The sequence below is a fragment of the Lynx rufus genome, unplaced genomic scaffold, assembly GCF_022079265.1.
Source record: "Lynx rufus isolate CCGP_SWC_20201006 ecotype Redwood Valley unplaced genomic scaffold, mLynRuf1.p SCAF_2, whole genome shotgun sequence".
Classification (NCBI taxonomy): Eukaryota; Metazoa; Chordata; class Mammalia; order Carnivora; family Felidae; genus Lynx; species Lynx rufus.
Genome location: NW_025814834.1, coordinates 79,936,874 through 79,949,315, shown reverse-complemented (window position 1 = coordinate 79,949,315; position 12,442 = coordinate 79,936,874). Strand labels below are relative to the sequence as shown.

At 37.0% G+C, this 12,442-nt stretch overlaps 1 protein-coding gene and 1 pseudogene across 1 annotated transcript; both read left to right on the top strand.

Moving 5' to 3' along the window:
* Positions 1-1,189: 1,189 nt before the first annotated feature.
* LOC124514209 (40S ribosomal protein S28-like) lies at positions 1,190-3,013 on the top strand. Its single transcript, XM_047082263.1, has 2 exons — positions 1,190-1,230; positions 2,773-3,013. Exons 1-2 carry the CDS (start codon positions 1,190-1,192, stop codon positions 3,011-3,013), a joined length of 282 nt encoding a protein of 93 aa, XP_046938219.1.
* Positions 3,014-4,211: 1,198 nt separating this feature from the next.
* On the top strand, positions 4,212-4,567 carry LOC124514208 (protein phosphatase 1 regulatory subunit 1A-like; annotated as a pseudogene).
* The last annotated feature ends 7,875 nt before the right edge of the window (positions 4,568-12,442 follow it).

Below are 12,442 nucleotides of genomic sequence, written 5' to 3'. Positions count from 1 at the left end.
GCCATTTACCTTCTCCGCCTCCCCCCCCCCCCATAAACACATGGATACCTGCAGGAACCAATCTGGTTCCAACACTCCCTACCTAACTTACTAACAGTGAGCCCTACATCCTGCATTTTCCTATGGACCCACCCCCTCCAGCCTGGTCTACCTCTATCCCTGGCAGCTGTAGGTTCCCTCCCACTAGAACCTATGGTGCTACACCACACACCCTGCACTCTCATTGAACTTAAGTCCAGTGCTACCACATCTCTGGCAAATGCCTAGTCTGACTCAGCTTAAGCCCAAGGTGGCCCCAGAATGGCCCACTAAAAACATAGGGAACAAACCTTGCCCACAACAGGCAAAGAGAGCCACTACAGGACCTCTTTCTTAATAAGTCCAGTACTTTCAAGAGCAGGAGATGTAGCTGACTTTCCTAACACATAGAAACACAGAGATTTAGATAAAATGAGGAGACAAAGGACTATGTCCCAAATGAAAGAAGAGGACAAGCACAGCAAGAAGCCTAAATGGCACAGAAGATAAGTAATGTGACTGATAGAGAATTGAAAGTAATGATCATAAAGATACTCACTGGACTTGAGAAAAGACCCTGAACAAGACATAGAAAATAAGCAAACAAAAAATCAAAGATGAAGAACTCTTAACTCAAAAATACACTAGATGGAATAAATAGCAGATTAGAGGAAACAGAAGAACAGATCAGTGACCTGAAAGAGTAGTGGAAATCAATCAAGATGAACAGAAGGGAAATAGACTAAGGAACTTCAGTGACCATCAAGCATAATAACATTCACATTACAGGGATCCCAGAAGAAAAAAGGAGAAAAAAGGGTACAGCAAATTTAGTTGAAGAAATAATAGCTGAAAACTTCCCAACCCAAGGAGGTCCATAACAAGACACACAGTAGTTAAAATAACAAAAAGTAGTGATGATGAGAGAATTTTAACAGCAGCAAGAGAAAAGAAAACAGTTACATATGAGTGAAACCACATAAGGCTTTAAGCTGATTTTTCAGCAGAAACTTTGCAGGCCAGCATATTAAAAGTGCTGAAAGAATAACACCTGCAGCCAACAATGCTCTATCCAGCAAGGAAACCATTCAGAAAAGAAGGAGAGATAAAGAGTTTCCCAGATGAACAAAAGTTAAAGGAAATCATGACCAGTAGAGCAGCCCTATAAGAAATGTTAAAGGGGACTCTTCGAGTGCAAAAGAAAGACCAAAAGTAGGAGTGAGAAAAGTGGGAAGCACAAAAACAGTTAGATTAAGTATATCTCTAAAAATGAGTCAAGAGACTTACAAAATAAAAGGATGTAAAATATGACACCATATACCTAAAATGTGGCAAGGAGAGGAGTAAAGATTGGGTTCGGACATGAGCAACCATCAACTTAATATAGATTAAGTTGCTATGTGTTATATGCATAACATATCATATAAAAACCTAACGGTAACCAAAACCCAAAAACCAGTAATAGATATGCACAAATATAAAGAGAAAGAAATCCAAGTATATGACTGAAGAAAGCCAATAAACTGTGAGAGACAAAGAGAAGAAAAAACTGCAAAACAGAAAAACTACAAAACAACCATAAAACAAGTAACAAAATGATACAACTACATACCTATCAACAATTACTTTGAATATAAATGGACTAAAAGCTCCAATCAAAAGACAATGGGTGATGGAATGGATTAAAAAAAAAAAAAACAATCAAAAAGACCCATCTATATGCTACCTATAAGAGACTCATTTCAGACCTAAAGACAAGTGTAGATTAAAAGTGAAAGGATGGAAAACCATTTATCATGCAAATGGAAGTGGAACAAAAGCTGGGGTAACAATATTTGTACCAAACTAAATAGACTTTAAAACAAAGACTGTAATAAGAGACAAAAAAGGACACTATATAATCATAAAGGGAATGATCCAACAAAACAACAATCCAACAATTACAACAAAAGATGTAACAATTGTAAATATTTATGCAACCAATATGGGAGCACCCAAATACATAAAGCAGCTAATAATAAACATAAAGAAAATAATCAATAGTAATACAAAATAATAGGGGCCTTTAACACCCCAAAGATCATCCAAACAGTAAATCAACAAGGAAATAGTGGCTTGAATGACAAATGGGACCAGATGGATCTAGCAGATATATTCAGAATATTCCATGCTAAAACAGCAGAATACATACTCTTTTCAAGTGCACATGGAACATTTTCCAGAATAGATCACATGTTTAGGCCAAAACCAAGTCTCAACAAATTCAAAGAGATTGAAGTCATACCATGCATCTTTTCTGGCCACAACACTTTGAAACTAGAAATTAACTCATAAGAAAAAATGTGTAAAGAACACAAATGCATGGAGGTTAAACAACATGCTACTGAACAATGAATGGATCAACTAAGAAATCAAAGAGGAAATCACAAAATACATGGAGACCAAAGAAAATGAAAACACAAAGGTCTAAAATCTTTTGGATGTAGCAAAAGCAGTTCCAAGAGGGAAGTTTATACCAATACAGGTCTACCTCAAAAGCAAGAAAAATCTCAAATAAACAACCCATCCTTCATATAAAGAGGCTAGAAAAAGAAGAACAAACAGTCCAGAACCAGTAGAAGGAAGGAAATAATTAGGAAATAATCTAAAAGATTAGAGCAAAAATACAAGAATTAGAAACTAAAAAAAGAAAACCAATAGAAGAGATCAATGAAACCAGGAGCTGGTTTTTTGAAAAAAATCAACAAAATTGAGCTCTCCACCCAACGGCCACCCTGCCACCATCACGGACACAAGCTGTGTGCAGCCCTTCAAGCTGGCCAGGGTCACCAAGGTGCTGGGCAGGACCGGTTCTCAGGGACAGTGCACACAGGTGCCTGTGGAGTTCATGGACTACATGAGCTACTCTATCTTCTGCAATTTGAAAGGCCCCAAGCATGAGGGCAACATTCTCACCCTTTTGGAGTCAGAGCAAGAAGCTCAGAGGTTGTGCTGAACTTGTGGCTAGGTCCTTGATGTCTGGATCAACCATTCAGCTCACAGGGATGATCTGTAATTGTTAATAAAGTATTTATACTGTATGTTTAAAAAAAAAAGCAAATAAAAGATCAACAAAATTGATAGACCTTTAGCCATGCTCATAAAAGAGAGAGAGAGAGAGAGAAGACCCAAATAAACAAAATCAGATATGAAGGAGGAGAAATAATAACTAACACCACATAAATACAAAGGAATATAAGAGAATATTATGAAAAGTTATATGCTAACAAATTGGACAACCTAGAAGAAATGGATACATTCCTAGAAACATATAATCTCCCAAAACTGAATCAGGAAGAAACGGAAAATTTGAACAGACCAACTACAAGCAATGAAATTGAATCAGTAATTTAAAAACTCCCAACGAACAAAAGTCCAAGGTCAAATGGTTTCACAGGTAAACTCTACCAAACTATTAAAGGAGAGTTAATACCTATTCTTCTCAAATGATTCCAAAAAATAGAAGAAAAAGGAAAGCTTCCAAATTCATTCTATGAGGCCAGCATTACCCTGATTCCAAAATCAGATAAAGACACGAGCGCGCGCACACACACACACACACACACACACACACACACACACACAAAGAGAACTACAGGCCAATATAGTTGAACATAGATGCAAAATTCCTCAACAAAATACTAGCAAAGCAAATCCAACAATACATTAAAATAACCATTCACCAGGATCAAGTGGGATTTACTCCTGGGATGCAAGCGTGGTTCAATATGAACAAATCAATCAACGTGATACATCACATCAACAAGAGGAGGATAAAAACCACATGATAATTTTAGTAGATACAGAAAAAGCATTTAACAAGAAGCAAATTATTCTCTAAGCTTACTTTTTTAAAAAAATTACTTTAAAAATTACTTTTTTTTTTTACTAACAATTTAATATACCCTAGAAAGGATCTTAGTTCCGTTATTTGAATAATTTGGCTTTTGGTAAGAAATTGGATTTTATAAGAGATACAAGATGATATTTTATATATTAAGCCTAATATATATATTTTTATTTTTAATATAAAACTGTCAACAAACGATGTTGAGTTGAGATTCGGTAGGATAGCATCGAAAGTTCTGTTCTAGGGACTGGGGCTGGGCTGGAGCTAAGAGGGAGAGCACCTGCCCCAGCTCTGAGCCCCACCCATGGTGCAAGACAACAACTCCTGGAAGATCCAGTTCATAGTCCTGCTGCTGGAGTTGCCCATTGACCCCAAGCTGGTAGAGCAGATTCTCAGGCACTGCCCCACCTCTGCCACCCTCATGCTGACCAGTGACCAGTCATCCCCAGAGATAGATGAAGACTGGATCCCCAACCTTCCTCTCAAGTCCATTTTGGCCATCTCTCTACAGCATTGGAAGAAGGTGAGGAGGACCACACCCACAATGAAAAATCCATCCCTAAAACTCAGGAGAGGGGCAGAGAGAAACCCATCACAGAGGAACCCTCAACCTATATATCACCATTGGATTCCCAGAGAGCCACCTTGATCTCAGAGTGAAGAAGGTATTCCAGAATCAAGGCTGCAGTTGGGAATGCAGACACTGGATTTGTTTCTTTTTCTTCACTTTTGGGAAAAATCTCATTTTTAAAAAGTGATAAATTTGGTGCTAAAAACAACAACAAAACCAACCAAACAACAATGAAAAGTTCTGTTCTGATCATGGAAATCTTGAATTACAGAAACACAAGTATGGGGTTCTCCTCTGTGGGGTAGGGTTATGAAGTTGCTACAACAGTATTTGGTTATATACAGAGAAAATAATGATAATTCATAATTAGTTAATAAGTAAAAAATATTGAGTGGTTTCCGCTAGCCACAGTGATTTATCATGTGTAGCAACATAGACTTAAAGTCTAATATGAGATCTGAGGCTAGTTTGACGTATTTGTTGAAGCTTGTAATTGCTCTGGGGCAAGGAGGTGTATTTATTTTGTTTCTCTACTGCCCTCCCCCAACAACTCCATCCACCTGCTCCATATTTTACTTTTTTTTTAATGTTTATTTATTTTTGAAAGACAGCGAGAGACAGAGCACGAGTGGGAGAGGGGCAGAGAGAGAGGGAGACACAGAATCCAAAGCCGGCTCCAGGCTCTGAGCTGTCAGCACAAAGCCTGACGTGGGGCTTGAGCCCCTGAACCATGAGATCATGACCCAAGCTGAAGTTGGATGCTCAACCAACTGAGCCACCCAGGTGCCCCTTGCCTCTTCTTTAAGGGATAGGTTTTATAGGCAATGTTTTTCTAATGAGTTAAGATCCATAGAGCATGGCCTAACATGTACATGCTTGCTTGTACAAAAAGAAAGATTTATATAAATCAAGGAAAAAGGAAAAAAATCAATCTGTAATCTTATAGGCTCTGCTCCAAGTTAAAATGCCTAGTCTGTGGAGTCTTTCATCCATAGGAATTCTGGAACCATAGCTATTTGGGGGGTAGTTTCCTAAATTATATATAGTATATGAATTGTCATATCAAGATGTACTATAATCTGATTGTGTATAAGAGCTGCTGTATATTTTTCTCTAAAAGTAAATCTTACTTATTACGTTTGTAAGTGTTTTGATTAGAGATCCCAAAGACCACCTCCAGGTACAATGATTCACTAGGATGACTCATAGGCTAAAGAGTATAGGCAAGAGTGTAGGCTAAAGAGTATAGGCAATATACTGTTTGGAACAAAATCAGTAAAGAGAAAAGGCACCAGGACATATTCTTGGAGAAACTGGACGCAAGCTTCCAAGGGTCCTCTCCCAGTGAAGTTACACAAGACATGCTTAATTCTCGTAGCAATGAGTTGTGACAAACATGTGCCATGTTGCCAAACATGGAAGTTCATTAAAGATTCAGTGCCTGGGGTTCTACTGGGGGCTAATCGTATAGGCACCCTCTACCTGGCACATACCCAAATTCCACACTCTCAAAAAGAAGAGCAAGTATTCAGTAAAAAGCATATTATTCATACAAAAAATTCAGTAAGCCACCTTTATCAGTTAATGTTGGGAACCTTCCCAAAACCTAAGTTCCCAGATACCAGCTAAGAGCCAATCTCGCAAACGTGCCTTTTCAAGGATAGCAGTTCAGGCCTGCTATGTTGACTATTTTCTGTACGATACTGTACCACAGAGAATAAAGAATATTCTTCTGATAATGATCTCAAAATAATAATTATAGCTTAGACATTGAATTGTTAAAGATTTTGACTACTTGAGTGGTTCTATTAAACCAAAGAAAATAAAGTTTATCTCTCCTCAATTCTGTCATAATTTACTGTATATGTTCAACTTTATCTTTTTTTTTTTTAAACAATCTGGCACTGTCATTTTATGTTAATGAAAATTGTTTTCTTCAGGTGCCTGGGTGGCTTAGTCGGTTGAGCGTCCATCTCTTTATTTCAGCTCAGGTCATGATCCCAGAGTCCTAGGATCCAGCCCCCATCAGGCTCTGCACTGATCATGGGGCATTCTTAGGATTCTCTCTCTCTCTCTTTTCCTGCTCTCTCTTTTCTCTACTGCTCTCTCTCTCTCAAACTAAAATAAAGAGTCCTAGGATCCAGCCCGCCCCCACCTGACCATGCCATCAGGTTCTGCATTGAGCATGGGGCATTTTTAGGATTCTCTCTTTCTCTGTCCCTCTCCCACTTTCTCTCTCAAACTAAAATAATAAATGTTTTTTTGTTCTTTTCTCACGAAAAGTCCATTTGTCTTTCTTTTTCCTTTTCAGACAACTTTAAATTTTTGCTCTGCTATAGAGGTGAAACTAATGTTAGATAGAGTGATAAACAGGAAAGCAGTTTTTTTCCCCTTGGGAATTGGAAAAAGGACTGGGGATTGTTGAGTGCTCTTGTGTACCTTGCAGCTACCTGTATCACTGGACAGATTTGTGGACAGTTGTCCTGTTTTCACACCAGTGTGGTATGTAGTTTGTTTAATGGCGCTTCTGCTCATTATATTTATAAATATTCTTGTCTATAGGCTCCCACGTCTTAGAAAACAGAGACGTTTTGGGTTATTTCACCTTGAGAGCCATAGATGTATTGATTTCTATCTTTTTGTTTTTAATGTTTATTTATTTATTTTTGAGAGAAAGAGAGAGGAGAGTGACTCAGGGCTTGATCCCAGGAACTGTGAGATCATGACCTGAGCCAAAATCAAAAGTTGGATGCTCAACTGACTGAGTCACCCAGGTGCCCTTATAGATTGTTTTTAAAGCTATCTCAAAATATTGAGCCACAGATTATTTTCTAAACTGGCAATCTCACACATTCAAATTAATTTATTTTTTATTAAGTCCTCTAATTTAGGTGTAAGCCCACTTATAAAAATAGAAGACAAGCCTCCTTTCACTTCAGATACTGAATCTAAAATAGAGTACTGTTTGAAAGTTTCTTGAAGTACATTTTGTATTTTTACTTAACTTTTTAAATCTTTATGTAGTCTATCTTTAAAAGAAAGGCTTCTATAATTGCTTTACGTAGTGTATTTTTTTTTCAAATTTATTTATTTATTTTGAGAGAGAAAGGGAGAAAGTGCATGTATGAGCATAAGTTGGGGAGGTTAGAGAGAGAGGAGAGAGAGAATTCCAAGCAGGCTCCACATGCTGTCAGCACAAAGCCTGACACAGGCTTGAACCCACGAACCTCAAGACCACGACCTGAGCCAAAATCAAGAGTCGGGTGCTCAACCAACTTAGCCAGCTAGGCACTTCGTTTTTTTTAAATTTTTTTTTTATTGTTGTTATTTTATTTTATTTTTAATTTTTTGAGAGAGAGAAAGAAAGTGTGCATTTGCATGTGGTGTATTTTGTTGTTGTTATATTTGAAAGTTTTTCACAGCTACATTTTTAAAATCAACTCTTTCATGCCTTACTGATTTTAGACATTTTTCCCTTTAAGTTATAGTTGGGACAGATCTATAGTCCAGAATAATAAGTATCTATAAAGCATCCTGGATTCCGTAGTAAAATTTTGTATATCTTTGAAGATTAGGGAGTTCTTTAATTATAACCCCTAATTTGGCTTTGGACCAGGATTTTAATTTAACTTCAAATATCCACCAACATATAAATGGATAAACAAAAAGTGGTATAACCATTCAATAGAATATTATTTAGCAATTAGAAAGAATGAAGTACTGATACATACTCTAACATGGGTAAACCTAGAAAACAAAATGCTAAGTACCAGAAGCCAGTCACAAGAGGTCACATATTATGATTCCATTTATATAAAATGTCCAGAACAGGCACGTCTATAGACACAGAAAGTAGATTAGTGGTTACTTGGGGATGGGATGGAGTGGTATTAGGTGGAGAAGGAGGTGACAGTTAAAAAGTACAAAGATTTTTTGTTTGAGGTGATGAAAATTATCTAAAATGGATTTCAGTGATGGTTGTACAACTCCTATGAATATACTGAAAACCACTTAAATGTACACTTCAAATGGGTAAATTGTACAGAATGTGAATGATCTCAATAAAACTGTTAGAAAAAAGAATAAATGAAAGGCATGCCATCTACTTCACATAAGAGACTAAATATAAAGAGTTGCTCAAATTCATAATCAGAAAAGTGCAGATCAAGACCACAGTGAGATATTTTACACAGTGTGATTGGTTCAAATTAAAACTATCAAGTATTAGAAAAAATGTGGATCAATGAGATTTTTTATAAAATTGCCTTGTGGGATTATAAACTGGGAACACCACTTTAGAAAACAAGTTGCCATAGCCTTATAAAGTTAAATGTTCTCACATACAGAAATTCGACTACTAAATATATACCAATAGAAAGAACTTTCTGATGATACTGGGAGTGGTATTAATAAATGTGATGTTTGGTAATGTATAATGAAATTGATCAAGATTTGGAACAGCCATATAACTCAATGACTTAATACTTTTCAAATGACCAATGCATACTGATACAAAGTCATGCATGAGCAAAAGACTGATTCAAAATTCAAGACAGACCAATGTATTTTAATGTAACAGCCTATAAAAAGTTCATTAATATGATTTCAGATTCCATACTGCAATTAATCTTTTTTTTAAATTAGTCTTCACACCCAATGTGGGGCCCAATGCAAGGTCCAACATGGGGCCTGAACTCACAACCTGAGCTAAGCTCTGGAATCAAATACTTTAACCAACTGAGCCACCCAGAAGCCCCCACTGCAATTAATCTTTAAGAAACTATTATTTGTCAAGTTCCAGTGTTACATCAAAGAATATCCACAATTGTCTGTAAAAGATATTAAAATACTGCTCTCTCTTCTAACTACATACTTGTTCCAGGATAGGTTTTCTTCCTATTCTTCAAAAAAGCAACATAGCACAATAAATTAAAGGCATAAGCCTTTATGAGAACTCAGCTGTCTTCTATTTAGTCCTACAAAAAAGTAAAACATTCCATGTTTCTATTTTTTTCATAAAACCTTGTTATTTATCATTATATATAATGTTTATGTTAACATACAACGGGTTCACTATTTTTTTTAATTTTTTAATGCTTATTTTATTTATTATTTTTTATTATTTTTTAAACATTTATTTATTTTTGAGACAGAGAGAGACAAAGCATGAACAGGGAGGGTCAGAGAGAGAGGGAGACACAGAATCTGAAACAGGCTCCAGGCTCTGAGCTGTCAGCACAGAGCCTGACGCGGGGCTCGAACTCACAGACCATAAGATCATGACCTGAACTAAAGTCGGCCGCTTTACCGACTGAGCCACCCAGGTGCCCCAATGCTTATTTTATTTTTAAGAGAGAAAGACAGAGCAGGAGCAGGGTAGGGGCAGAGAGAGAAAGACACAGAATCTGAAACAGGCTTCAGGCTCTGAGCTGACGCTTCAGGCTCTGAGCTGACAGCACAGAGCCTGATGTGGGGCTCAAACTCCAAACCATGAAATCATGATCTGAGCAGAAGTCAGACACTTAACCGACTAGCCACCCAAGCGTCCCAGTTTTGGTTGATTTTTATAGAATATGTTTCGTTACGGTTTTTCTGATTTTTTCCTCATGGATAGATTCAGGTTATGAATTTTTAACAGGCATACCATATCAGTCTGTACCAGTTTTGATGGTTTTCACAGGTGTCTCCACTGTAAAGTTACCATGTGTTTCTTCTTACTTGATAAGTGTCTTAAGGGGAGATATTTTTTTTTAATTTTTTTTTCAACGTTTATTTATTTTTGGGACAGAGAGAGACAGAGCATGAACGGGGGAGGGGCAGAGAGAGAGGGAAACACAGAATCGGAAACAGGCTCCAGGCTCTGAGCCATCAGCCCAGAGCCTGACGCGGGGCTCGAACTCACGGACCGCGAGATCGTGACCTGGCTGAAGTCGGACGCTTAACCGACTGCGCCACCCAGGCGCCCCTTAAGGGGAGATATTTTGAGACTGTTCCCCATCAGACTTTTGCTCAGTGGTTTTATTTTATTTTTTAACGTTTGTTTTTCAGAGAGACAGAGCAGGAGCAGGGGAGGAGCAAAGAGAGAAAGAGACACAGAATCTGAAGCAGGCTCCAGGCTCTGAGCTGTCAGCACAGAGCCTAATGCAGGGCTCTCACCCACAAACTGTGAGATCATGACCTGACCTGAAGTTGGGTGCTTAACCAACTGAGCCACTCAGGCGCTGCATTGTTAAATGGTTTTAGTACCTACTGATGATTATTGCCCAAATCAATTATTACAATCATGGTTGCAAAATGGTGATTTCCTAACTCTGCCATTCCTTCTCTGATATATATATACATACATAAACACACACACACACACACATATATACATATACATATGCATGTATATATATATTTATTATTTATTCCTTCTGTAATATATATAAATATAAATTTATTTATTTATTTTTGCATTTACTTATTTATATATTTTAGTATCACTAGGGGCTCATAGATTCTTTTTTTATTTAATAGTTTATAATCTATCATTCCAGATTCAGTCATGGGAGCCCTTCAAGCTGTCTCTGGGGTCTTTTAACATGTTTCCTAACTTTTTAAGCACTTGTTTGTTTTCTGACACAAAAAGATGTTCCAGGCTCTTATACATTTTTCAGCCCCAGCCCTAGAATTAGCTATTTATCTAAGAAGGTCTGGTTCCTTTTAGTGAAACTTTCTTTCCATCAAATATATTTTGGAAAGCACTATACATTAGCACATAGAGAGTTGCATAGTATTTTATGGTATAGATGTGCCATAATCTATTTAGCATTGGTTTTGTCTAAAAATTTTTTTTTTTTTACAAACAACTCTGCAATGAACAAAAGTCTTCATAGTTTATTTTACACATGAGTGAGTACACTTGTGGGGTAATCATTTAGAAGTGGAATTTCTGCATCAAAACTTTGAGAACTTGGGGCACCTGGGTGGCTCAGTCGGTTAAGCATCGGACTTCGGCTCAGGTCATGATCTCGCAGTCTGTGAGTTCAAGCCCTGGGTCGGGCTGTGTGCTGACAGCCTGCTTCAGATTCTGTGTGACCCTCCTCCGTTCATGCTCTGTCTCTCTCTGTCTCAAAAATAAATAAACGTTAAAAAAAAATTTTTTTATAAAAAACACAACTTTGAGAACTTAAAATTTTGATAAATACCACAAATTGTCCTTCCTGGAGGTTGTACCAATTTGTATTTCCACTAGTATCATATGAGAGCAGACAACCAAGCTTACAAATAAAAATTCTGTTTTATCCATACTACACTTAGGGGATTTAAAATTGTCAGTTATATTAATTTAATAGACTAGACAGATTAAGAAAAATTTCCTTAACCCAGTGATCAAGAAAAATAGAACCTTTAATCCTGCTATGACTACTCCTGGTGATGAATTAAAAATGGGTTAATTTTCTAAATTTGTAATTATGTTCTTTGTCCAGAAAGGCCTGAAGCATAACAATGAGTCACTTTCCCTTTTGGCTCCTCAAAGCTGTCAGTTTCAATTATTTTTGTAGTTCTTGAGCTTATAAAAGACTTTTGTTTTTCTCCATGAATGTTTTGAGACATAGGCAAAGGATTTCTGCTATAAAAGTTAAAGAAAATTTGTGCATTGTACACAGTAGGAATCTCAGATTTGATGCTAAAATCATTTGGGGTACATATTAAAAATGCAGATTATGGGGCTTGTCCTGGAACTTCTGGTTCAGTAGCTCTGAAAGGTATGGTCCAGATATTTGCATATAAAGAAGCTCCCCCGGGATTTTGATGCACTGATTCTGGAATCACACTTCAAGATATACAACATTAAGTTATTGCTGACGGCTATAGTCACATTATTTTAATGTGGACTAGGAAACCACTTTAAATGAAAATAGGGTTTGGGTTTTGGGGTTTTCTTTTTCGAAGCATTTGTGGTTTTATAAATGTTGTCT